The 27,858-nt window shown below is 45.5% G+C and overlaps 1 protein-coding gene across 1 annotated transcript; it reads left to right on the top strand.

Annotated features, from left to right (window-relative positions):
* The first annotated feature begins 5,012 nt into the window (after positions 1-5,012).
* Positions 5,013-27,405, top strand: LOC143858435 (uncharacterized). Its single transcript, XM_077369087.1, has 3 exons — positions 5,013-5,090; positions 8,263-9,049; positions 27,402-27,405. The coding sequence occupies exons 2-3, from the start codon at positions 8,268-8,270 to the stop codon at positions 27,403-27,405; spliced, it is 786 nt and encodes a 261-aa protein (XP_077225202.1). The 5' UTR covers positions 5,013-5,090; positions 8,263-8,267.
* The last annotated feature ends 453 nt before the right edge of the window (positions 27,406-27,858 follow it).

The following is a 27,858-nucleotide window of genomic DNA, read 5'->3' as shown; positions in this document are numbered from 1 at the left end:
GGAAGCCCGGGGCCTGATGGCGTCTGGATCCGGGTCTGCGATCGCGCGGTCGGTAGAGGGCCTCCGCGGGGTCTGCAATCACAAACAAAAGGGGGTCAGGGGGGTCCAGGGTGGGTCCCGGACGACCACTTCGACACCCAAGTCAGATCCTTCGACCAGTCAATATAAAGAACAGCTAGAAAGGGAGGGGGTTTTGATCAGGGTTACCAGGGCCGGTGCGCGGGGACATTTCTGGGTGCATAAATGAGTGAGTCGGAGGGGACTAGCAGGGAGGGCAGGATGGGATCCCTGGCCTCCTCTGTTGTTGCCTCGCCTCTTTTTCCGGTATTGCGGGGTGGAGGATGGGTGAATTCCCTGCTTTCAGGGGCAAAAAGAAAAAAAGGTCCCTTTCTTCTTCCTTTCCCTCCCCTTTTAAAGGGAGGTGTGCGGCCCTTTTAATCATTATGGAGGGAAAAACTTCCTTTGCAGGATTGGGCCATCCCTCTGCCTCGCCGGCGCGCGTGGCTTTGGCGGCCATTTCCTTCCCTAATTTGTGATGATGAGGCTTGGGTGGTGAGAGGGCGACATGTGTCATGAATGTGTGGTCTTTGCTGTTTTCCAACACCCTTTTTCATGATGGTTGGGCTCTGCTCGTGCATGGATGACACGTGGCGATATCTGGGAGCGTAGCCGTATTTGTGCCCCATCATAACTCCCCCTTACTCCTTTGTTCCATTAAATGGCCAAGGGAGTAACGTTTTGTTCGAGCTAAGTCATGACGAGGATATTTACGAGGGCTCCGGGGTGCGAGGAGACGTGCCGTTTTATCCGGCGGCTGTCCTTGGGAAGCGGCAGCGTCCCTAGGGAGGCTACGTTGTCTCGAGGCACCAGGATTTCTTTCCTGAGTTTAAAAGAGGGGAATTACCCTGGTGCCTTTTTGTGGCTCTTCGTCGCTCTTCTTCTTTCCTTTGCAGTAGGGGTTCTTTTCGTATATTCTCCAGCAACATGTCTGGCTCTTCTTCACGAGAGGGGCAAGGCCTGTTTCCTCCAGGAGTCGTCGAGCGACCCTGACTTGTCCTCCGATCCGGGGGAGGATCTCGTGGCTCGTCGGAAGAAGGCTAAGAGGGGCCCGGGCGCTTCGTCGGGCTTCCCCCCCCTTCGCCTTTCTTCCCTGCCTAGGAAGGACAGATTGTCCAGGTCCCGCGTTGCCCGGGAGTGGTCGTTTTTCTCTCGAGCCTATCGTCAGGGAACGGAACTGTGTGGACGTGTTTCGAAGATGGGTCAGGAGATCGAGGACTTGAAGCGGGAGAACGAGGTTCTACAGAAGAAAGTTCATCTTCTAAACGAGCAGCTGTTGGAATATAAGGTGGACCCCCTGCTGGAGACCTCTTGGGAGGAGGAGGGGAGCTCCTCTGGAGAGGAGTCGTTCTCCGATTAAGCTTTGGCTTTCTATGTTTTACTGCGTGTCTATCCCCTTCTCTGGCGGGGATTTCTGAGGCCTGCGTGCCCTGTGCTGTTTTTTTTGGTTTCCCTTTATTTTTGTACGCCTATGGGCCAGGAGGATGTCAATGGGTAGTTTATGTGTATTTGGGCCGTATCTCTTAATGTTGTTCTTGGCTTGTGATGGGGAATCTCTGTGTTTGCAAGGATTTGCGATGTTCCGACCCTTCCGGGCGCTCTCTTTTTTTTTTGGGCCCGAACCTGCGTGGGGTCGGGATAGCGAAGCGTGTCGAATTCGTATGATCTTGCCCTTTACCCTCTACTTCCTTTATGAAGGTTAGGCTTTATGTAGATCTGGGGGCGACGCGTGGCGTGCTTCGGTGATAGCGCCGTCTTTGTATGTTATCGTGATATGACCTTTAGTCTGTTGATTGGCCTCGGGGAGCGGGCCCGTTGGCATAGTTAAAGGATAATGTGGTGAAGGCGTTTATGGGAGCATTGGGGTGCGAGCGGATATTTTGCTCCGTCCGTCGGCTCCTTCCCGAGGCGCCGCTTGGTTATTCAGTAGGAAACGAACACGCGGGTAGTAAGTGCTTCATTTTTCCACACCGGGGTTTCCTATAAGGGTTCTATAAGGGTGAGCTTTCCTGAAGTCAGGAAGATCGCCCTTTGTTTCTTCTTTGCCTTTTTGATTTCTTCCGGCCTTTCTTCAGGCTTGCCCGAGATGTCGTCGCCTTTCCAGGGTCTCTTTGTGAGCGGCGATCGTAGGTCTGATCCCGACGGGAGTCGTCCGAATAACCCCGAGGCAAACTCTGGCGGGCTAGGGCCTCAGCGAGGGGTTCCGGAGGGGGACATGGATCATCCTCCTCCCCCGCACGAGAGGGAGTCTCATGAAGCATTTATTCACCGCAACCGTTCCTTCTTTTCCTGCGTCCATCGTAGGGGAATGGAGGTTTTTAGCCGGATGAGGGACATGGATCGGGAGATTGCTGCTTTGCGCGCGGAGAACGATCTGTTGAGGAACCGGGTGCGTTGGTTGAATGACCAGGCCCGTTTTGCTGGGAATCGGCGTTGGGGAAGCTCTTCGGACGGGGAACAGAGTGATAGGGAGCTTTCTGATGCGGAAAACTCTTTCAGCGGCCAGTCCCTCTGAGCTGATTGCTGTGGGATTTCGGAATTTTTGGAGGAAGCCTCTTGTCTTTGCGCTTTCTTTTTTTTGTCTTAGGGGTCTTGGGGGCTTCGGGCCTGCGTGCCTATTGTCCTTACTCCCCCTTTTTGTAGGCCTTTGGGCCAGGAGGAAGTGGTTTATGAATGGCGCCTTTCTTTTTCCTGTTTCTGATGTGTATTTTCTCCTTACGTGTTTGCTTTTCTTTAGCATGCTTGCTTTCTCGCGCATTTCTGAGCCCTTGTCGCTGCGTTCAATATTTTCGGCCCGGTGGTATTTTGTATGGGGTATCTAGTCGTACCTTTATGACGGGTTCCGAGCTCTTTGCCATCGAACGTGGTTTTTTTCCATCTTGTGGAGGTGTATGCCGGGCCCTTGTGACGGGGTCCGAGCTCTTTGCCATCGAACGTGGTGTTTTTTCCATCTTGTGGAGGTGTATACCGGGCCCTTGTGACGGGGTCCGAGCCCTTTCTTTATGAACGCAGTTTTTTCCATCTGGTGGAGGTGTATGGATGGCTTGCTGGGGAAGTTATGTCGTGGGTAGGGGTAGAGGCGTCCTTTCCGTATGGCGCTTCGACTTATGGCGGTTCCCTTGGGTTTCTCAATCGGCGCCACGTGTGCGCGTCCCATCGACTGAGAAAGGGCGGGAGATTGAACGATAGGTGTCCAAACCCTAGCCTTTTTTAAAGCCTTTTTGGGGATTTCATTTTTTACTTTATTCCTTCGTCTTCCTCGATTAGAACGGGTTTTTCTCCGCGGCGATCCTTCTACGTGTTGCTTGTCGTCCACGCTTCGTTCGATGAGTTCTGTGTCTTTGTTTCATAGTGATGGGGCACAAATACGGCTACGCTCCCAGATATCGCCACGTGTCATCCATGCACGAGCAGAGCCCAACCATCATGAAAAAGGGTGTTGGAAAACGGCAAAGACCACACATTCATGACACATGTCGCTCTCTCACCACCCAGGCCTCATCATCACAAATTAGGGAAGGAAATGGCCGCCAAAGCCACGCGCGCCGGCGAGGCAGAGGGACGGCCCAATCCTGCAAAGGAAGTTTTTCCCTCCATAATGATGAAAAGGGCCGCACACCTCCCTTTAAAAGGGGAGGGAAAGGAAGAAGAAAATGACCTTTTTTCTTTTTGCCCCTGAAAGCAGGGAATTCACCCATCCTCCACCCCGCAATACCGGAAAAAGAGGCGAGGCAACAACAGAGGAGGCCAGGGATCCCATCCTGCCCTCCCTGCTAGTCCCCTCCGACTCACTCATTTATGCACCCAGAAAATGTCCCCGCGGACCGGCCCTGGTAACCCTGATCAAAACCACCTCCCTTTCTAGCTGTTCTTTATATTGACTGGTCGAAGGATCTGACTTGGGTGTCGAACTTGTCGTCCGGGACCCACCCCGGACCCCCCTGACCCCCTTTTGTTTGTGATTGCAGACCCCGCGGAGGCCCTCTACCGACCGCGCGATCGCAGACCCGGATCCAGACGCCATCATATTGGCGCCATCCGTGGGACTCGTCGAGTAACTGAACGCCTTATGTACATGAGATTGGAGCCCGACTCCATCGCATCTGTAGACACCCCATTTTGCTCTGCTTTGATTAAAAAAGAAATTAGGGTTTCGCTGTCAATTTTTCAATGTTTTCTATTTCGGTGTTCGTCCCTTACGCTTTCTCAAATCTTTCTGGTCATTTCTGCATTGTTCTGATTTTTTCCGCTAAAGTGCGGAGAAGGGTTATTCGTGAGAATCCGAGCAAGGGAGAATTTGTACCCGTTTGGTGGGCCCGCATTGAACATTTGTTTAAAATTGAATCAACCGGGGGCCCACATTGTGGGGCCCACGTTGTGGGGCCCACGTTGTGGGGCCCGCGTTGTGGGGCCCACGTTGTGGGGCCCGCGTTGTGGGGCCTCAATGGGGCCTCTTGTGAGGCCTCTTATGAAGAGCAATGATGGTAGCTCTCCACTAAGACAACATGATGGGCCCTCCACTAAGAACAATAATGATGGATTCTCCACTAAGAAACATGATGGGCCCTCCACTAAGAACAATAATGATGGATTCTCCACTAAGAAACATGATGGGCCCTCCACTAAGAACAATAATGATGGATTCTCCACTAAGAAACATGATGGGCCCTCCACTAAGAACAATAATGATGGATTCTCCACTAAGAGGGACAACATGATGAGCTCTCCACCAACATATCTCTCTCTCTCTCTTTCTCTCCCTATATATATCTTCCTTCCCATCCATAAAAAGAAAAAGAGAAATTTATCTTCCATTATCTCTTTCTCTTCCATTATCTCTTCTAATCACTCCCTCCAATCCCTTTCCTCAATATATTCTTCCATCCCTCTCCCTAATATTCTTCTTCCATTATCTCTTCACTCCCTCAATCACTCCCTCTAAACACTCCAGAGAAAGCGAAAGACGGCGGAGCGGATCGGCGGCGGCAGGATTTTTTATATATTTTTGGATTGGGCGGAGATCTTCACCACAGGTAGGTGCATTGTTCTCAAAATATTTCTGTATTTTTCCGAATTTTTCTGATTTTTTCCGCAAATTGTGTTTTAAAAATGGAAAACTCTTCAAAAAACATCTTTTGACGAAGAAAAATTAAATTATATACCAAACAGATTCTAAAATTAATGAAATTTCGTGGGAAAATAATATGTTACTGATTCATTTTACCATGAATTTATAAAGATTTTTGGAGTTTATTTGGTATATTATTTAATATTTTCTTTGAAACTTATCAGATTTTAGGAGAATTTTTACTAACATCAGATCATCATTAAAATTCATAAAATTTTTACAGTAGTCTTATCTTCCATATTAATTGTTACTGTAAAATTTTCGTGTTATTTGGATCTGTTTTAATATGGGATGTAGTGTTAATTTATAATCTGGTCTGGAAATTGTAAAATCCGAAATTGGTAGTAAATAATTTCTAAAATTCATGAAAATCTCACTGCATGCTATTTTGATTCATATAGTATTTCTGTAGAAATTTCATAGAATTTAGAGTTATATTTCTACTAGTTTATGTGTTAATTGTGCAATCTGGACATTTAATGGTTTAATCAAGATTAAATGTGAATTTAATGTAAAAATATGCAAAACTCATCCTGTAAGCTACATACATTTTCATCTTGCTGCTGTAGAAATTTCAAATCATTTCGAATTTATTTGCAACAATTTCACTTGTAAAACCGCTCATATGCTTAAAATTGATAAAATCCATGGAAAATTCGAAATTAATTGAAAATCATATAAAAATTCTTAAAGAACTTTAAAATTCTGTCACATGTTCACTCCTTAATCCATTGAAACAGAAATTTTAGGATCTTTAGATTTTCCTGGAAAAATGGCCAGTGCATCCATAATCGTATCCCAATTGCAACTTGATCTTTGACAATTTGAATATTTAAGTTATAGCATGTTGTTGGCTCCGAGGTTATTGTCCACGGAAATCCTGAGATTCTGCCAGGCAATAAGATGCTATAACCTAAGTATTAAATTGCACCAGGAAAGAGCGCACGATTCCCTCATTTGGATGCCATTCAAGGCCGAAATTGGTGAACCCTAGAACCATTGGTAATCCTTAAATGTCTAGAAACTAAAAATCTTCGAAATCTGAAACTCATTAACCTCGAGAACTTAAATCGATTTATCTTGTGTCTTTCGGAACCATTGGATTATGGTTTCCAATCTAAGAACCATTAGAGCCCAATTTAGGAACACTGGTGTCGTGCCGTGTCCTAGGTTTTAGGGAGTCCTAGAGTTAGGAGTCCAGCCTCATCACGGACGCTTGCTATGAATAGCAACCGTACCATAGGTCTAGTTACACTAGTCACCCAATCTTTCCTTAAGACAAGCCTAGTAAACTAGGGTGTAGGCAAACCTGCATTAGTCTAAGGGACAACTTGCATTCAGATAAGAATCATATAGCATCTTAGATGAAATCCTAAGATAATAAAATCCTCAACTTGAATTAAATAATTCCTCTTAAAACTGTTGAAACAGTCAAATCCGTCTAAGTCGGTGTCCTAGTTGAGTTAGGCATATGTAGCTTAGCTTAGGTGCACCGAACTACGTCGACTCTGATCCCAGTGAGACTTGGGTACGTAGGCAGCTTGGATGTCTGACGGCATACCACCCGCGAGTCGGCACCACAACAAATTGTGGTGTTTTGTATATTAATTTTCTTGTAAATACTTAATCAAATCAGTTAGGGTTTTCCATGAAATTAGAATTCTAGGAGAACTTTCACTTAGAATGAATCCAGACAAATTAATAAATCAAGATACACATCTAGGATTCACATTGAAATTAGATTCTAGGATGCATGTCACTTAGTTCGCACATTAACATAGAGTTGAATGAGCCATTTAAAATAAATTTAAAGGAGTTAGCTTTTGGAATCGAAGACCGATTATCGGGCAGGAATGGTGCATGTGGTGGATAACTCCCCATACCTTCCATTCTTGTAACCAGGTAGCGAGTCTAGATTTCTGGTTAATTATGGGTCCTAGATCCCACATCTAGGTGGCGACTCTGTCAGTCTCTTTCGTGTGGAATTCGGATTGCCTTAGTGATCCCAAGTCCACAGGAAAGACGAATTCAAATCAATAAATAAAATACACACGCCAATCGCGTGGGAACGAGAGACCAAGAGAGAGCGCGCGGCGGCTCGCGCCCCACGCCCCTCTCTCGGGATCATGTCCCACAGTCTGGCGACTCTGCTGGGGACCACCTAATTTCATTACAATTCCAAAGGATAACTCATTTGAATCTATTTTAACTGGCTCATGAAAACTCTATCTCTTTTATGCTTGTTAGATTAGTTTGTATGCTTTATTTTCTCATCACATATACTCAAACTTAATCTAACAAAACCTGAAGGCATCATAGATTGCGCGAACTTATTGCACACACTTACATCACTTTCATCTAAACCCCTGCATCTCACATGCACACACGTCCTATTTTAGGAACCCGGAGTGTTATCTAGCATGGTTGACTGGGATTTCATCACCTGGTGCCTCTGTGCTAGAGAAGCATTCCACCCTTAGCCTAGTACCTTTATGGTACGTAAACGGATCTCTTGTTCACGTACTGATACGCCGGACACTGGTACAGTATATCGAACAGGGATTCGCGCTAAGGGAACTCTTGGCCTTACCCCTAGATTAACCCACACATGCATGTAGTATACGAACACATGTGCATCACGTGTGTGAGCCTAGTTTAGGATATCCTACCTATTTGTGTCTAGATTAGGCCGTAGACCATCTTCTAATGGCTACGATCGGTCCTAGGTACACAAACAAAGTCATGAGTCGAGATCCTCTCTCCACTCCGCTAGATTAGGATTAGGGTTGATGCCTTCAGGTAACACTGATAAAATGTGCAAAGATTAAAAAACTTTCCCTTTGGGGTTAGGATTTAAATCCCATTCATTTCCAAAGATCTCATAGGATTAGTCATTCATGATCCATCCGTTGAAAGCAATCTTATGCTATCTCATCTCATCTCGATCGTACGATTTTTAATCTTATATTATCTGATTCGATCGAGTATCCATACTTCCTTTATATTGGTAGGAACTCATCCTAATCTCATGTTCATGTAATCCTGATTATCCCTGTATCCTTTCTCCTGGCTTACAGACACCATGTCTACTCGTACAATTCTTGATTGGATCCGTGGTACATTAAGAGAATCCCATATCTATGCCATAAGTGAGCAAGAGAAAAATCTCTTCGGTTACGTGGCCACCATCAAGCTCGATTGGGGATTACTCTATGCTGCATCAGAGTGTTGGGATCCCGATCATCATGTCTTCCGTTTTGGCAACCAAGAAATGTGTCCCACCTTTGAAGAATGGTGTGCCTTATTGGAATATCCTGTAGATGGCCCTCTGGTGAAGCCATCTTACGTGTCGGATTATCGTCCTTTGTTCCTTCGCTTGATGAATAATCCAGATGAATCCATGAACTCTTTCATCAAAGACCAGGAAGTGTCCATGCAACAACTGATTGACATTTACCCTCCTGTTGGGCATATTGGTGCTGTTGATATTCAAAAAGCCCGAGGTCGCGCTCTGAGATTCTGCTCCTTTGCTAGGTTCCTCACTGTCCAGCCTTCTCGCTGTGCGTCAGCTGTTCTCTTGGACCTCGTTGATCAGATGGATCGTGGCGCCAATCCAATTCCTACTATGCTTGCAGAAACCTTCAATGGATTGGATGAGATGGCTCGTCTTCGTGCCAGCTCAAGTCCAGGCTCTTATGTTCGATCTTTTGTTGGGTCCTTCTCAGGATGTCCTGCATTACTTCACGTGTGGTTATGCCACAAGCTAAAAATTGCAGCTCCTGTGCATTTTGATCATACGTTATACACCTTCAGTGAATGGCGTCATGATGTTTCTTTCAATCATAAAGGCGATTGGGCTGAGTGGTTGAGTTCTCGCCATGAAGATCAGATTTATTGGCAAATCCCTGGAATCCAAGAAGCTGTCTTCAATACTGGAGAAGCTAACTACGTTCGCCTTCTTGGCCTCAAAAAGACTTCCTTTTATATTCCTGCCAGGATTCAGCGTCAGTATGGAAGGGAGCAATCCATTGTGCCTCCCCTTCGTCATTTCTATCCGCCTGAGGATCTCAAGCCCAAGATTGTCAAAGCCGTTTCATCTGCTTGGGATGTTCGAGTCATCAAATCTTTCAAGGAGTCAGTTGAGGAAGATAGTCGTCCAAAGAAGAAGTCTAGAAAGAGTGCTTAATGTCATGTTTTCTCTTATCAGTCTATCTTTGAAAGATCGAACCATGTACTCAAGCTTTAATGATCTATCAATAAAAGTTCACCTTTTTCTTTCAGTATCTTCGTCTATGCATACATCAGTGTCTACTTCTTTCTGATTTTAAATATGTCTTTCAAATATTACAGGGCCGTAGACACCATAGCTAACCCTAATACTCCTTGGGTTCGGGTCTCTTCTCGATTACAGAGGAAATCTGTATCCCCGCCACCTTCTCTGAGAACCCCAGCATCTCATTCTTTCCCGTCCTCATCCTCACCAATGGCAGAAAACCAGGACAGTCCTCCACTCGCTGCTATCACCGATACTCTTACCTTGATTCTCCGGCAGCTTCAAGAACTCAAGGAAGAGAACCAAGTTATCAAGGCTCAACTTTCTGAGAAGTTCGGACAATCGTTGTCCAAGGATAAAGGGCCTGTGCACCAAGTAGCTACTTCAGCAGCACCTGTCCAGCCAGTGTTCATCAATATCCATGATAAAACCGAAGAAGATTTGGAAAAAGAGCAGTATAGCGAGAATCGCAGTAGACCTTCTCAGTCCATGGTTGATAAGTCTGTTATGGAGAAATTAGAGACTCTTACCAGAAAAGTTCAAGACATTCAGTTTCAAGACCAGGGTAGTTTCAATCCCAGTGATCTTACTCTATTTCCCGAAATCCGCCTTCCTGCTAATTTTCAAATGCCCGATTTCGACAAATATGATGGTGTGGGTTGTCCAATCACACATTTACAAATGTTCACCATCATGTGTCAGCCTCAAGGCTTATCTCCTGAGCAAATGGCTCAATTGTTCCCAGTTTCCCTAACCAAGGTTGCTAGGAGATGGTTCATGGTCTTGGACAAGACTCGTTACAGGACATGGAAGGATATCGGCGAGCAATTCATCAGGCAGTTCAAATATGATGATGGGACAGAAATCACCAGAAAGGATTTAGAGAGAACAAAACAAGACTCGAGAGAATCCTTTCTGATTTTTGTGAAAAGATGGAGGAGAATAGCAGCTCAGATGATGGAGCGCCCGTCTGAGGAGGAGCAAGTCCAGATAATCATGAAAAATATTTCCCCCCAGCTCCAGTATCACATGTCATTGCAATACTATCCAGACTTCAAACACTTCATTGTGGCTGGCACCCAGATAGAGGAGGCTATGGCTCAAGGTGTATTCAACCGTAGCAACCCAAATCCTAGAGATTTCAAAAAATCCCCACCAGCCCAAGTCAGTAGTATCTCCCATTCCAATGCTCAATCCTCTAAATCCCAGGAACCTCTAGTAATGGACTATGCTCAACCTACGACCGCACCTCGGCAACAAGCCCGGGTAGAATTTACTCCTCTTCCCATTCCATCTTCGGAGGTGCTTAAGCAGTGTCTGGCTTCAGGTCGCATAACCCTACCTGCCACCCGGCCTCCCCCCAATCCTTTACCTGCCAATTGGCGAGCCGACCTACACTGTGAGTATCACAGGGGTCCTGGTCATCTTACAGACAATTGCATCGCCTTGAAATTCAGAATCCAGAAACTTATTGATGAGAAAGTCATTGCATTCCAACCAAGACCCAATGTTACCCAAAACCCGCTACCTGGTCATGCTAATCCTCCCGCTGCCGTTAATGCCATAACCATAGGAGATCCTGAGTTTGACCCTCTCACCCTCATATGTGCTTTAGAACCCATTTCTGAACCCGAAATCATCTTCTGTGATGAATCATACCTAAGGGAGTCTGTACCTCCCTTGGTAATCACCTATGAGCCACAAGTCCCTCAAATTATCACCTATGGTGAGCCAGAATTGGATGAAGTCAGACATGTGACAAGGGGTGGAAGAATTTTCAAACCTGCTGAATTAAGAGTCGAAAATCCAGGGGCATTGGCTCGAGGAGAGGAGCCGCAATACGTGAAGGACCCAGATGATGAAGTTGTTCAGCAGTTGAAGAAAACTCAGGCTGTCATATCTGTTTGGGGGTTGTTGATAGCATCGAAGAAACACAGAGAGGCTGTGTTGAAAGAACTGAATACCACACAGGTGTCCTCAGAAATATCTCCAGAGCAACTAGCTGAAGTTGTCGCTCTGACACACGCCACCAGGGCCATTAGTTTCTCAGACCAGGAGCTGCCTCCTCAAGGTCGGAATCATGCTAGAGCTCTTCATGTCACTGTTGTTTGCGAAGGCAAGAAAGTACCGTCTGTGCTGGTAGATAATGGATCCGCGTTGAATGTATGTCCATTAAGAACTGCCATTACCTTGGGTTTCGGTCCCACTGATTTTGCCGAATCAACCCTTGGTATCCTCGCATATGACAATACCCGCAGAAATGTGGTCGGAGTCCTTACCACCAGGATCGTTATAGGCGGTCAAGAATTTGAGGTGGAATTTCAAGTTATTGATATCAAGGCCTCGTTCAATATACTTCTGGGACGACCCTGGTTGCATAAGGAAGGTGTTGTTGCCTCAACCCTTCATCAAAAACTGAAGTTCATTAAAGAAGGAAAATTGATCACTGTCAGAGGCGACGAAGAGCCAGAAATAGGGCAGATAACAGGAGAAACTCGGATTCTTCCAGTTACAAAAGCAGATGATTACAACTTGAATGGTTTCGCATTCGATGTTACTGCTATTTCCTATGAAGATGCCTCTCGGGAGGAGTTGTATTTGCCTTTTGCCATCAGTCCTGTGGTTGCCAAGATGATGAGAAAAATGAACTACTTTCCGGGTATGAATTTAGGCCGTGATCCAAGCAAAGCGTCTCACTGGCGCCCAATCAAAGCAAACTCTGGAGCTTTCGGTCTTGGGTATATACCTACTGAGGAGGAGGAGGAATCCATGAAAGAATTGTTGAAATTGAAGGAAGAAATCCGCCGCACTGGAAGGATACTCCCGATGACTCCATATTCCTTATCAATGAATGGTCACTTTATCAAAGAAGGTGAGACTTCTCCATACTATGGGTTTTCTGAACCATGGTATGACTCAGTAACAGGGATCATGATACCAGGTTTTGAAATATTCAGTGGCCTTGCTCTCCCAGAAACAGAACCGCCGGTATATTGTGTTGAAAAAACTGTTGAGGATTGGATAGTCTGCCTTGAGCCAGATATGTTGGGGTCTTTGTTCGAAGAAGATGTGCCTGATGTTGTTTGTCAGGAGTTGCCCGTTTTAGATCATTCTAAAAAGCAAGAAGAGACTGACTGTGAAGATGTGCTGGTGGCAGTTATTCAGAGTAATGATACCTTTACTGAACCTCAGAGTCAGATTGCACCTGCAACAGAAAATCTTTCAAACTGGAGTTCTGATGTTTTTCCACCTTATTATATTGCTAAGTCAAGTCTAGTCAAGTCGAGTGAATCGGTGTCAGTGCCTAGTCCAGGCGAGTCATTTTCTGAGTTTATTTACTATGTGAATCCTGAGCCTGTTCAGGATGAGTCCAATGATAATGATGTAACTTCTTTCAATTCAATGAAATCTGATTCTCAGTATGTCTCTGTGTTTGCTTCTGACTTTAATAATAATGATAACACTCCCTCCTCAGACGAGGAAGAGGGGATCGACGAAACTCCCTTTGAATTACAGCATATGCTCAAACAAGAGGAGGAGCGCCGAGCCCAGCCTCTTAAAGATGAAATCGAAATTATAAACATCGGAACAGAAGATTTAATACAGGAAATACGAATTGGAAATACTCTATCATCTGAAGAGCGCGATGAATTAATAAACCTACTTAAGGAATATAAAGAAGTTTTTGCCTGGTCCTACAAAGATATGCCCGGGTTGAGCGAAGACATTGTTCAACACAAGCTACCTTTGTTGCCTGGGATTAAACCTAAAAAGCAGAAGCTAAGGAGAATGAAGCCTGAGTGGGTCCTGAAAGTAGAAGAAGAGGTTACTAAGCAGTTGAATGCTGGATTTCTGCAAGTGGTGGAATATCCAGAATGGCTCGCAAATATAGTACCTGTACCAAAGAAAGATGGAAAGGTGAGAATGTGTGTAGATTTTAGGGATTTGAACAAGGCAAGTCCAAAAGATGATTTCCCTCTACCACATATCGATATCTTGGTGGACAATACGGCCGGGCATGAATTACTATCTTTCATGGATGGTTTCTCGGGCTACAATCAAATTAAGATGGCACCCGAGGACATGGCTAAGACCTCGTTCATTACACAATGGGGGACATATTGCTATCGGGTAATGCCATTTGGTCTTAAGAATGCTGGTGCGACGTATCAAAGAGCAGCTACAGCCTTACTCCATGACATGATACATAGAGAAGTCGAAGTTTATGTCGATGATATGATTGTAAAAGCTAGGGAAAGGAGGGATCACATCCCGAACCTCAAGAAGTTCTTTGAAAGAATACTCAAATACCAGCTTCGCCTGAATCCTAGCAAGTGTGTATTCGGGGTTACCTCTGGTAAGTTGTTAGGATTCATGGTGAGTCAAAGGGGTATAGAGGTGGATCCTCAGAAGATTAAGGCTATCCAGGAGATGCCGCCGCCTAGAACCGAGAAGGAAATTCGGGGATTCCTAGGAAGGATACAGTTCCTAAGGCGATTCATCGCTCATCTGACATCAACTTGTGAACCTATCTTTAAGCTCTTAAAGAAGAACTCTTCCAAAGAATGGACAGAGGAATGTCAGCAGGCCTTTGAAAAGATAAAGCAAAGTTTGTCTGAACCACCGATAGTAGCACCAGTGATACCGGGACATCCATTGCTGCTTTATTTGTCAGTAACAGAAACCACAATGGGTTGTATGTTAGCGCAGCAAGATCCAGAAACCAAGCATGAAAAGGCTGTGTATTATCTTAGCAAGAAGATGTTGGAGTATGAACAGAAGTATACTGTCCTAGAAAAAACCTGCTTAGCCTTGGTTTGGGCTACTCAGCGACTCAGGCATTACATTTTATCACATAAGGTCTTGCTCCTGTCAAGGATGGATCCTCTGAAATATCTCTTTGAAAAACCAGCCTTGACAGGCAGGACTGCCAGATGGTTATTGTTGTTGTCTGAGTTTGACATCACCCATGTAACCCAAAAATCAGTAAAGGGCCGAGTCATTGCTGAACAATTGGCAGAAGCACCCCGAGAAGAAAATCAGCCTTTCAAGACGATGTTCCCAGATGAAGAGATCATGATGGTAGAAGATGAATATCCAGAAACTGGTTGGACCCTCTATTTTGATGGAGCAGCAAACCAAACAGGGCAAGGAGTAGGGGCATTGCTTGTGTCACCCCGAAATGAGCATGTTCCCCTTGCAGTTAAGTTGCAATTCAATTGCACCAACAATATGGCAGAGTATGAAGCATGCATTGTTGGGCTTGAGGCAGCATTGGCCTTAGGCATAGAGAATCTTGACGTATATGGAGATTCAATGTTAATCATTTGCCAAACCCAAGGAGAATGGAGAACCAAAGAAGAAAAGTTGCTGCCATATCATGAATACTTGGATATTCTCGCTAAGCAATTCCAGCACATCACTTTCAGTTATTTGCCAAGGTTGAAGAATAGATTCGCCGATGCCTTAGCGACGTTAGCTTCTATGATTGACATACCTCACAATATGAAAATGAGGCCCATCACGGTTCAAGAGCAATGGGCTCCTGCATATGTTGATGCTATAGAGATAGCTGCAAGATGTCCCGATGGTAAACCATGGTATACGGACATAAAGAACTACATCTCGGGCCAGGGGCATCCCAATGAGGCGTCGAATAAGGAGATAAGGACTTTGCAGAGATTGGCGGCTAACTTTGTCATTTGTGGAGGAGAGCTGTATCGACGGTCCTTCGACGGAATTCAACTCTTATGTGTCACTGAAGATCAGGCAGAAAAAATTCTCGCAGATGTTCATGAAGGGGTGTGTGGACCTCATATGAATGGGAAGATGTTGTCAAAGAAGATCCTACGTCTGGGGTACTATTGGCCAACATTGGAAGCAGATTGTCACACATTTGTGAAGAAATGCTATAAATGTCAGATACATGCGAATCTCATCCATGTACCACCTACCGAATTGCATTCTCTTACTTCTCCTTGGCCGTTTTCGGTTTGGGGAATTGACATTATTGGCAAAATTTCCCCTAAGTCATCTAGTGGTCACGAGTACATACTCGTTGCAATTGACTACTTCACTAAGTGGGTTGAGGCCGCTTCTTATGCAAAGCTTACATCCGCATCAGTTGCTAAATTCATACGAACCAACATCATATGCAGATATGGAATTCCCCATGAACTTATCTCAGATAACGGATCTCATTTCAAGAAAGAAGTTATCACTCTTTGCGAAGAGTTCAAAATTAAGCATCATAAATCTTCACCTTATCGGCCGCAGACAAATGGAGCGGTGGAAGCTGCAAACAAAAATGTCAAGACTATCATTAGCAAGATGTCAGAAACTTATAAGGATTGGTCGAATAAGTTGCCGTACGCATTGTGGGCTTACAGAACATCAATTAGAGCTTCAACTGGGGCAACCCCTTACTCTCTTGTTTATGGTATGGAAGCAGTGCTACCTGTGGAGATCCGTGTACCTTCGCTCCGAGTATTGACTGAAGTCAAGTTGCCAGAAAATGAATGGGCAGACGCCAGATATAAAGAGCTGAACATGCTAGATGAAAAGAGGTTAAAAGCACTTTACCATGTGCAGGGTTATCAGCGCAGAATAGCCCGGGCTTTTAATAAAAAGGTTAAAATCAGAGATCTCGAAGAAGGCAATCTTGTTCTAAAAGAAAATCGAGCACCAGTGCTTGACCCAAGAGGCAAATTCAAGCCTAATTGGTCAGGGCCATACATCGTGGACCAAATCTTACCCGGAAAAGCCGTCAAGCTCCGTAATTTAAATGGAGAAATATTGCCGGAACCAACAAATCTTGATCAACTCAAGAGGTTCTATGCTTGAACACCAGAAGGCCGTCTTTTGGCCGAATAAAACCCAAATTCATAACCCAAAATCAAAAAATATATAACCTTTTGCAAACCCTTTCGAGCCTACATAAAATTTTCCTTCAAAACCCAATGTACTAGGGGCATTCCCCTGAACTACGCATGACCTGATTCCTACACTGGGATACGTAGGCAACCTGTTCACAGGTTCGGTCGAAACTCTTGCAAAACCTTAAGCCATTCTTTGAAAAGCTCTACCTCACCTGTAAAGTCCTTTTGGTGTTCAAAAAAAAAAAAAAAAAAAAAAAAAAAAAAAAAATGGAGCTTGAAAATCCGCTAGATTGAAAACCTGAAAAGGCGATCTAGGCAAAATTCAGGATCATTCCTCTGCTAAGTTGAAAACCTGAAAAGGCAGCTTAGGCAAAAGTTAAGGGGGTAGCCTGCTGAGTTGAAAACCTAAAAGGCGATTCAGGCAAAAGTTAAGGTTGAACGGTCCGCCAAGTTGAAAATCTAAAAAGGAATACTTGGTCGTGGTAAGATGGGGTTCACGCCAGAAGAATTACATCGACCTCTGAACTCTCAGTAGGTCAGGCAAAAATAACAATGATTCCCGAAACTAAGGGCATTAATTTCAAAACAATCCGAAAGTTGATAGAAGGATATATGAAGTATCACTGTCTTAAAAAATAAGTGAAGATGTTTATCAGTGGAGAAACATTCTTTAAAAGAGGCTAACCTAACCCAAAAGAAAATACTGATAAGTCAGAAGCATCACGAGATCACTTGAGTAATCTTTCTTATTTTGTCTTTTTATTACCAATGTCTGTGGTTCTATTTTTAGAAAAATTTACAAATGCTATTTTAAAGAATTGTTGTAGGGTGCAATCACTCTGAAGGCAGGTTCATTAACGGATTCCGAGAAACTTGGAAAAGGTGCGACTGTCACGAATGGTGAAAAATCGTTGCAAGAATGATCTCTGGTCAATGAATAGAAGAAGGTTAGAAGGCCTTAAACTGGGGCAGGTTGCTAATAAAGTGGCATCTCATATTCAAGCCTTGAAAGACCTTTGCTGCATGGTGGTATTGAATCATTTGCTTCCAAAATTATTAATTGGAGATTCCAGTTCCCCCTTTCCTGATAATCTCTGTTATCATATACTCTCTGAGTCCATTTGAAAGTGGTCTTCTTTCTTTGAACATCATACAAATATGATATCTCATTTCCTTGGAACTCCGTAAAAATACGGTATTCCATTTTCTTCTAAGTCCATTCAAAAATGTTCTCTTATTCTCTTTGAGCATCATACAAATATGATACCTCATTTCCTTGGAATTCCGTAATTCATCAAATCCAATTCTACGTTAAATTCAAATTCCCAAAATTCATCAAGTCCAATTCTACGTCAAAATTCAAAATCCCAAAATTCATCAACTCCAATCCTACGTCAAATTCAAATTCCCCAAATTCATCAAATCCAATTCTACGTCAAATTCAAATTCATAAAAAAACCTCCAAATTCATTAATCTCAACCGAAGATTGAAGCCGTAAAAATACGGTATTTCATTCTGAGTCCATTAAAAAATGTTCTCTTATTCCCTTTGAGCATCATACAAATATGATACCTCATTTCCTTGGAACTCCGTAAAAATATGGTATTCCATTCTCTTCTAAGTCCATTCAAAAATGTTCTCTTATTCTCTTTGAGCATCATACAAATATGATACCTCATTTCCTTGGAACTCCGTAAAAAATACGGTATTCCATTCTCTTCTGAGTCCATTCAAAAATGTTCTCTTATTCTCTTTGAGCATCATACAAATATGATACCTCATTTCCTTGGAACTCCGTAAAAAATACGGTATTCCATTCTCTTCTGAGTCCATTCAAAAATGTTCTCTTATTCTCTTTGAGCATCATACAAATATGATACCTCATTTCCTTGGAACTCCGTAAAAAATACGGTATTCCATTCTCTTCTGAGTCCATTCAAAAATGTTCTCTTATTCTCTTTGAGCATCATACAAATATGATACCTCATTTCTTTGGAACTCCGTAAAAATACGGTATTCCATTCTCTTCTGAGTCCATTCAAAAATGTTCTCTTATTCTCTTTGAGCATCATACAAATATGATACCTCATTTCCTTGGAACTCCGTAAAAAATACGGTGTTCCATTCTCTTCGAGTCCATACAACTACGTTCTCTTATTCTCTTTGAGCATCATACAAATATGATACCTCATTTCTTTGGAACTCCGTAAAAATACGGTATTCCATTCTCTTCAGGTCCATACAACTATGGTCTCTTACTCTCTTTGAGCATCATACAAATGTGATATCTCATTTCCTTGGAAGCCGTAAAAATATGGTATTTCATTCTGAGTCCATTCAAAAATGGTCTTTTCTCTTTGAACATCATATAAATGTGATATCGAGCGGCACCGCAGCGGGATTTTTTTACTACATTCCAATTCTAGGACTTCGTTTTGGGTTTTACATTAGGTAGTAAATGCTTGCGTCTAGGTTCCGTAGAGTCTTTTGTCGATTAAAGCTACGCAAAATGGTTCTGTCATTTTGACTTTGGTATTCGATGACTACGTCATCTCTACCAAAGAGGGGCATCTGTAGACACCCCATTTTGCTCTGCTTTGATTAAAAAAGAAATTAGGGTTTCGCTGTCAATTTTTCAATGTTTTCTATTCCGGTGTTCGTCCCTTACGCTTTCTCAAATCTTTCTGGTCATTTCTGCATTGTTCTGATTTTTTCCGCTAAAGTGCGGAGAAGGGTTATTCGTGAGAATCCGAGCAAGGGAGAATTTGTACCCGTTTGGTGGGCCCGCATTGAACATTTGTTTAAAATTGAATCAACCGGGGGCCCACATTGTGGGGCCCACGTTGTGGGGCCCACGTTGTGGGGCCCGCGTTGTGGGGCCCACGTTGTGGGGCCCGCGTTGTGGGGCCTCAATGGGGCCTCTTGTGAGGCCTCTTATGAAGAGCAATGATGGTAGCTCTCCACTAAGACAACATGATGGGCCCTCCACTAAGAACAATAATGATGGATTCTCCACTAAGAAACATGATGGGCCCTCCACTAAGAACAATAATGATGGATTCTCCACTAAGAAACATGATGGGCCCTCCACTAAGAACAATAATGATGGATTCTCCACTAAGAAACATGATGGGCCCTCCACTAAGAACAATAATGATGGATTCTCCACTAAGAGGGACAACATGATGAGCTCTCCACCAACATATCTCTCTCTCTCTCTTTCTCTCCCTATATATATCTTCCTTCCCATCCATAAAAAGAAAAAGAGAAATTTATCTTCCATTATCTCTTTCTCTTCCATTATCTCTTCTAATCACTCCCTCCAATCCCTTTCCTCAATATATTCTTCCATCCCTCTCCCTAATATTCTTCTTCCATTATCTCTTCACTCCCTCAATCACTCCCTCTAAACACTCCAGAGAAAGCGAAAGACGGCGGAGCGGATCGGCGGCGGCAGGATTTTTTATATATTTTTGGATTGGGCGGAGATCTTCACCACAGGTAGGTGCATTGTTCTCAAAATATTTCTGTATTTTTCCGAATTTTTCTGATTTTTTCCGCAAATTGTGTTTTAAAAATGGAAAACTCTTCAAAAAACATCTTTTGACGAAGAAAAATTAAATTATATACCAAACAGATTCTAAAATTAATGAAATTTCGTGGGAAAATAATATGTTACTGATTCATTTTACCATGAATTTATAAAGATTTTTGGAGTTTATTTGGTATATTATTTAATATTTTCTTTGAAACTTATCAGATTTTAGGAGAATTTTTACTAACATCAGATCATCATTAAAATTCATAAAATTTTTACAGTAGTCTTATCTTCCATATTAATTGTTACTGTAAAATTTTCGTGTTATTTGGATCTGTTTTAATATGGGATGTAGTGTTAATTTATAATCTGGTCTGGAAATTGTAAAATCCGAAATTGGTAGTAAATAATTTCTAAAATTCATGAAAATCTCACTGCATGCTATTTTGATTCATATAGTATTTCTGTAGAAATTTCATAGAATTTAGAGTTATATTTCTACTAGTTTATGTGTTAATTGTGCAATCTGGACATTTAATGGTTTAATCAAGATTAAATGTGAATTTAATGTAAAAATATGCAAAACTCATCCTGTAAGCTACATACATTTTCATCTTGCTGCTGTAGAAATTTCAAATCATTTCGAATTTATTTGCAACAATTTCACTTGTAAAACCGCTCATATGCTTAAAATTGATAAAATCCATGGAAAATTCGAAATTAATTGAAAATCATATAAAAATTCTTAAAGAACTTTAAAATTCTGTCACATGTTCACTCCTTAATCCATTGAAACAGAAATTTTAGGATCTTTAGATTTTCCTGGAAAAATGGCCAGTGCATCCATAATCGTATCCCAATTGCAACTTGATCTTTGACAATTTGAATATTTAAGTTATAGCATGTTGTTGGCTCCGAGGTTATTGTCCACGGAAATCCTGAGATTCTGCCAGGCAATAAGATGCTATAACCTAAGTATTAAATTGCACCAGGAAAGAGCGCACGATTCCCTCATTTGGATGCCATTCAAGGCCGAAATTGGTGAACCCTAGAACCATTGGTAATCCTTAAATGTCTAGAAACTAAAAATCTTCGAAATCTGAAACTCATTAACCTCGAGAACTTAAATCGATTTATCTTGTGTCTTTCGGAACCATTGGATTATGGTTTCCAATCTAAGAACCATTAGAGCCCAATTTAGGAACACTGGTGTCGTGCCGTGTCCTAGGTTTTAGGGAGTCCTAGAGTTAGGAGTCCAGCCTCATCACGGACGCTTGCTATGAATAGCAACCGTACCATAGGTCTAGTTACACTAGTCACCCAATCTTTCCTTAAGACAAGCCTAGTAAACTAGGGTGTAGGCAAACCTGCATTAGTCTAAGGGACAACTTGCATTCAGATAAGAATCATATAGCATCTTAGATGAAATCCTAAGATAATAAAATCCTCAACTTGAATTAAATAATTCCTCTTAAAACTGTTGAAACAGTCAAATCCGTCTAAGTCGGTGTCCTAGTTGAGTTAGGCATATGTAGCTTAGCTTAGGTGCACCGAACTACGTCGACTCTGATCCCAGTGAGACTTGGGTACGTAGGCAGCTTGGATGTCTGACGGCATACCACCCGCGAGTCGGCACCACAACAAATTGTGGTGTTTTGTATATTAATTTTCTTGTAAATACTTAATCAAATCAGTTAGGGTTTTCCATGAAATTAGAATTCTAGGAGAACTTTCACTTAGAATGAATCCAGACAAATTAATAAATCAAGATACACATCTAGGATTCACATTGAAATTAGATTCTAGGATGCATGTCACTTAGTTCGCACATTAACATAGAGTTGAATGAGCCATTTAAAATAAATTTAAAGGAGTTAGCTTTTGGAATCGAAGACCGATTATCGGGCAGGAATGGTGCATGTGGTGGATAACTCCCCATACCTTCCATTCTTGTAACCAGGTAGCGAGTCTAGATTTCTGGTTAATTATGGGTCCTAGATCCCACATCTAGGTGGCGACTCTGTCAGTCTCTTTCGTGTGGAATTCGGATTGCCTTAGTGATCCCAAGTCCACAGGAAAGACGAATTCAAATCAATAAATAAAATACACACGCCAATCGCGTGGGAACGAGAGACCAAGAGAGAGCGCGCGGCGGCTCGCGCCCCACGCCCCTCTCTCGGGATCATGTCCCACAGCATCCTTCCACGAATTCGGGCGAAAGTTCAGCACAAGGTTCGCCTACAACCGCCTCCGCCATGATCCTGCGGACGCCCTCCTAGCCCTCCGCCAAGGCAGAAACGAGACCCTAAGAGACTTCATGTTGAAGTTCAACGCCGAATTGGCCCAACTCTCCAACATGGACGTCCAGATAGCGGTCGCCACACTAAAGCATGCCACCACCGATCCGAATCTTAAGCTGCACCTCACCCTCAAGTCCCCGCGGGACCTACAGGAGCTTGAATCAAAGGCTGATAAGTTCATCCGAGCAGAAGAAGCCTGCGCTCGAGAACAGAATCGGCCCGGCCCCGACGAGAGAAAAAGCGACGGCCGAAGGGCCATAAGGCCACGAACCGATGAAAGACAGACGGGCCGTAACCCTGTCCCCGTCTTCGAAAGGCTGGGAACCGCCCCGCTAAAGTTCCCCCTCCCCCACGTTCTATCAGCTATTAGGGATCAGGGTCTCCTGACCCCCCCCCAAGAAAATGGCTACAGATCCAAAGAAGAGGTCCGCCAGGAAATTCTGCGAATTCCACGGGGACCACGGCCACGAAACTGACCACTGCTTCCACCTCCGCCTCCAGCTGGAAAGGCTGGCCGAAGAAGGACACCTAAACCAGTACCTCAGGAGTCCTGACAAAAGCCCATGCGAGGCTCAGCGCCCGCTCGACGAACCCAGAGGTAGGCATCGGTCACCAAACCGCCGCCGGTCCATAAGCCGACACCGATCCCCCAGTAGGCATCACTCACGAAGCCGACGATGATCCCGCAGCAGACACGACACGAACCGCCACCAGCGCCCCCGAAAAGGCGAGCCCCCCGAACAGCCACAGGCTCGCGAGCAACCGCCTACCATCATAGGAAAAATCAATATCATCGCAGGCGGGCCCGCGGCGGGAGGGCCGACAACAGCCGGTCGGCGGGAATACGCGGAACGGGTATTCTCCATGGATATACCTTCCAAGAAGGCCCGAACAAATCCGCCCCATGAAAACCAGATCATCACTTTTTCCAACAAAGACCTCGACGGGCTACAAGTCCCGCATGACGATGCACTGGTCATCAGTCTAGTCGTCGCCAACTTCGATATAGGAAAAATCTTGGTGGACACAGGAAGCTCCGTCAATGTGCTGCACCTCGAAACTTTCGAAGAAATGAAACTGGGCAGGGAAAGGCTGGGACCCGCGGAATACTCCATCTACGGTTTCTCCGGGGCATCCGTACAGGTAGACGGCAAGATCGAGTTGCCCGTGACTTTCGGGGCGTACCCCTTGCAGAAAACCATCCTGACCACCTTCCTGGTCGTAGACATACCGTTCACCTACAGCGCCATCATTGGGCGCCCTGCTCTCAGAGACTTGGGAGCCGTAGTCTCCACCCCCCATCTCAAGATGAAATTCCCCACTCCGGACGGAGTAGGAGAGGTCAGGGGAAAACAAATGATAGCACGCCAGTGCTACGCGGCAAGCCTGAGAGGAACCAACGCCCCAGCCGAAAACTTCACAATCGGCAGTGAAGACCCTCGGCAGCGGGCTCGCGCAATCAGAGGAGAGCCCGCCGAGGAGCTAGACTCCATCCCCCTGACCTAAGATCAGCCGGAGAGACAAGTCCGGATAAGTTCCATGTTAACAGGTCCCCTGCGAGACCAGATGATCAACTTCCTCAGAATAAACAAAGACATGTTCGCATGGTCCGCCAAGGACATGCCCGGGATACCCAAGGAAATGGCCGTCCACAAGTTGAATGTGAACCCCGCCCTTAAACCTGTCCGGCAGAAAAAGAGGAACTTCGCAGTAGAGCGCCAAACTCACATAAAGGCCGAAGTGGAAAAACTGCTACAAGCCGGATTCGTCAGGGAAATCCGGTATCCCGAGTGGCTGTCAAACGTCGTGATGGTCAAGAAAGCTGGCGGAGGATGGCGGGCCTGTATAGACTTCACCGACCTCAACCGGGCCTGCCCAAAAGACCCCTATCACCTCCCGCGCATAGACCAACTCATCGACGCCACCTCCGGACACGAACTTCTCACCTTCTTAGACGCGTTCTCAGGCTACAATCAGGTCAAAATGCACGAGCCAGACATCCCGAAAACAGCGTTTATCACCGATCAGGGCGTCTACTGCTACACTGTCAGGCCCTTCGGGTTAAAAAACACAGGCGCCACCTACCAGCGGCTCGTGAATAAGCTATTCCAAACGCAAATTGGAAGGAACGTAGAGGTGTATGTCGACGATATGCTGGTAAAAAGCCTGGAAGCCGCCAGACACATCTCCGACCTTCAGGAAACTTTCGACACCTTACGACGAGCCCGAATGAAGCTGAACCCCGCGAAATGCGCCTTTGGGGTAACTTCCGGAAAGTTCTTGGGGTTCATGGTCAGCCAAAGAGGGATCGAGGCCAACCCAGAAAAAATCCAGGCCATCCTAGACATGGAACCCCCGACGACAACAGTAGAAGTACAGAGGCTCGCAGGACGGATCACGGCCCTCGGCCGATTCTTGCCCAAATCAGCAGAGAAGTGCCAACCCTTCTTCAAACAATTAAAAAACATACGGGAATTCGAATGGACCCCGGCCTGCCAAGAGGCCTTCGACTCTCTGAAGCAATACCTCCAGACACCGCCAGTACTCGCCAAACCCGAGCCGGGGGAAGAGCTATTTTTATATATGGCCGTCAGCCCCACGACAGTAAGCGCGGTGTTGGCCAAACAAAGCGACAAAAAGGAACACCCTGTGTACTACGTGAGCAAGACTCTCCACGGTGCAGAAATTCGATACTCGAACATAGAGAAATTCGCCCTCGCAGTCGTCAGTGCCGCTCGAAAGCTCCGCCCCTACTTCCAGGCCCACCCCATAGTCCTGCTAACCGACCAGCCCCTCAGGAAGATTCTCCAAAAACCAGAGACCTCGGGTAGGATGGTAAGTTGGGTCGCCGAGCTGGGCGAGTTTGACATACAAGTCCGCCCAAGGCCGGCTATCAAATCTCAAGCCCTCGCTGACTTTATAGTGGAATTCACGGCCCCGGCCGAAGAATCAGCAACAATGGGGAGCGGCGAGGGCCCCACTGCGCACACGGTTTGCGACGACGGGATGCAGGACTCCTCGGAACAGAACAGCGAGACCCCTTGGATCCTGCACGTTGACGGCTCCGCCGGCAATAAAGGACACGGAGCGGGAGTGGTCCTCCACGGCCCAGAAGAGTTCACACTGGAATATGCCCTCAGGTTGGATTTCAAAGCCTCCAATAACGAGGCCGAATACGAAGCCTTACTAGCAGGACTAAGTCTAGCCGCGGAGCTCGGCGCGGGCAAGTTGAAAGTCTATAGCGACTCACAGCTTGTCGTTAACCAAGTAAACGGAATATATGAAGCCAAGGGCTTCAGAATGAAAAAATACCTCCACAAGGTAAAAGAGAAACTGCAGGGGATGGGAGAGGTTGAGATCCTCCAGGTGCCGCGAGACATGAATAACCGAGCGGATGCATTATCAAGAATGGCCGCCGAAGAGACCCATGACTTCGGCACCGTGCTCACAGAAATCCTGCCCCACCCCAGCATCGACGAGATACAAGTTCTGGAGATTCCACCGGGGCCAAACTGGATGGACCCCATCATACGATACCTGAAAGACGGTATACTACCCGCAGATAAGCTGGAAGCCCGGCGCCTAACCGCAAGAGCCGCCCATTACGTGGTCCACGGGCCCAGGCTCTACAAACGGTCATACACATGGCCGTACCTCCGATGCCTGGAACCCTCCGAATCTGACTACGCGCTACGAGAAGTACATGAAGGGATCTGCGGAGACCATGGAGGCGGCAGGACCCTAGCCCAGAAAATCGTAAGGCACGGCTACTTCTGGCCCACGGTCCTTAGGGACGCCAAGGAATTCGTCAAAAAATGCAGCCCATGCCAAAGGTACGCAACCACCCCCCACCAACCGGCTACACCGTACACCGCGATAGCAGGACCCCTGCTTTTCCCCATGTGGGGCATGGATCTACTCGGACCATTCCCCAAGGCCCCCGGGGGGCATACAATATTATACGTCGCCATCGACTACTTCACCAAGTGGGTTGAGGTCAAAGCCGTGGTGAAACCCAATTCCAAAGCGACGGAGAAGTTCTTCTATCACGACGTCGTTTGGCGTTTCGGCATTCCAAAGACCCTTGTAACAGACAACGGTCCCCAGTTCGCAAGCGCCGAATTTGGCAGATTCTGTAATAGCCTAAGCATTGAACACCGTTTCGCCTCCGTAGCACACCCGCAGGCCAACGGGCAGGTCGAGGTAACCAACAGGATTTTGCTACAAAGTCTCAAGAAGAGATTGGGAGAAGCCGGAAAAAACTGGCTGGACGCACTCCCTAGCGTCCTCTGGGCCTATCGAACAACACCACGGACCGCAACTGGAGAATCCCCTTTTAGCTTAACCTTTGGGACCGAAGCGGTCATTCCGCTAGAAATTGGCCTCCCCAGCTTCCGCACCGCGAATTACGACGAGCAGGGAAATTCCGAACTCCTCCGGAACAACCTCGATCTCGTGCTCGAGAAAAGAGAGCAAGCCCTCTTCCGAACCACCTCCTACCAGCAAAAGGTGGCACGATACTACAACGCCCGGGTAAAAAAGCGTTCGGTAAAACCCGGAGATCTGGTGCTACGACGTGCGGAGGTATCAGACCCCCGCAACACGGGTAAGCTCGCACCCAAATGGGAAGGACCGTACAAAGTCGTTCGACCACTTCGACCCGGGGTCTACCAACTAGAACGCCTCGATGGGACCCCGGTCCCTCACAGTTGGAGCATGGACAACCTCCGAAAGTTCTATCAGTAACACGACAGGGTAAGTTCCGTGTCTTTCTTTTAAAAATATGACAAGTGTTTTGGTTTCCTTTTTTTGTGTTCTAGAAGCAAAGATGTATTGTTGTCAACAAATTAATGGAAAAGCACTTCTACAAAAGCAGCGTACATCTCCACTTTCCGGCCCACGATAAATGAGGGACCCGAAAGAAAACAGGGAGTGAGACAGAGATAACATCGGGGCTGATCCCCCCGAGAATACCCTAAAACGCTCCCCATGAAGAAAAAAAAGACCTCCCCCTTTAAGGGCAGGCGGAACCCATTAACCCCGAACTGATCATTCGAGGGGAAGATAGTCCTCCCATAAACAGACGCCCTACGGGGTGCACTAAGAATATCCTCACCAACATAATTCGTAAAAGCATGAGGACCAACAGCAAGAACTCGAAAACCTCGCGGCGCATCGTATATATGCAGAGATGTCAATACGGTTACATACCAAACAAAAAAATAGGTAGTTCAAAAGTTATTACAGACCAAATAACCAGGAACATTAAAAGAAAAGAGCAAGCCCCCCGAGGCATTCACAACATCACTGGGCCCCCTCGGAAGTCTCGGCAACTGCGCGATCCACCGGGGCGGCCACCTCCTCTCCTACCGGCTCCACCACTTCCGCCGGTACCGGCAAAGGATCAACCTCAGACTCATGCATCAGTTTATCGAGAGGGAAGGAAGGATCAACCTCTTGAACGCGCCGCCGGCATTCAGCAAACGCATCAATCTCAATATCCACGCTGAACGCAGCCGCAGCCTTAAAAAACTCCGCAGAGTCGCGCCATTCCTCCCGTGCCTTCGCCAATTCCCGGGCATGAGTTCGCCGAGCCAGCACCAATTTGTCCGACGCACGGCTCCTCCCCTCCACAGTTACCCGGAGATCTTCCCGGAGTTGAGCAACAGTGTCATCAAAGGTC

Source organism: Tasmannia lanceolata, unplaced genomic scaffold, assembly GCF_043159265.1.
Source record: "Tasmannia lanceolata isolate RefF3 unplaced genomic scaffold, GAP_Taslan_0.1 ptg000026l, whole genome shotgun sequence".
Lineage (NCBI taxonomy): Eukaryota > Viridiplantae > Streptophyta > Magnoliopsida > Canellales > Winteraceae > Tasmannia > Tasmannia lanceolata.
The sequence above is the reverse complement of the archived record's forward strand: the minus strand, read 5'-3'. Positions and strand labels throughout refer to the sequence as shown.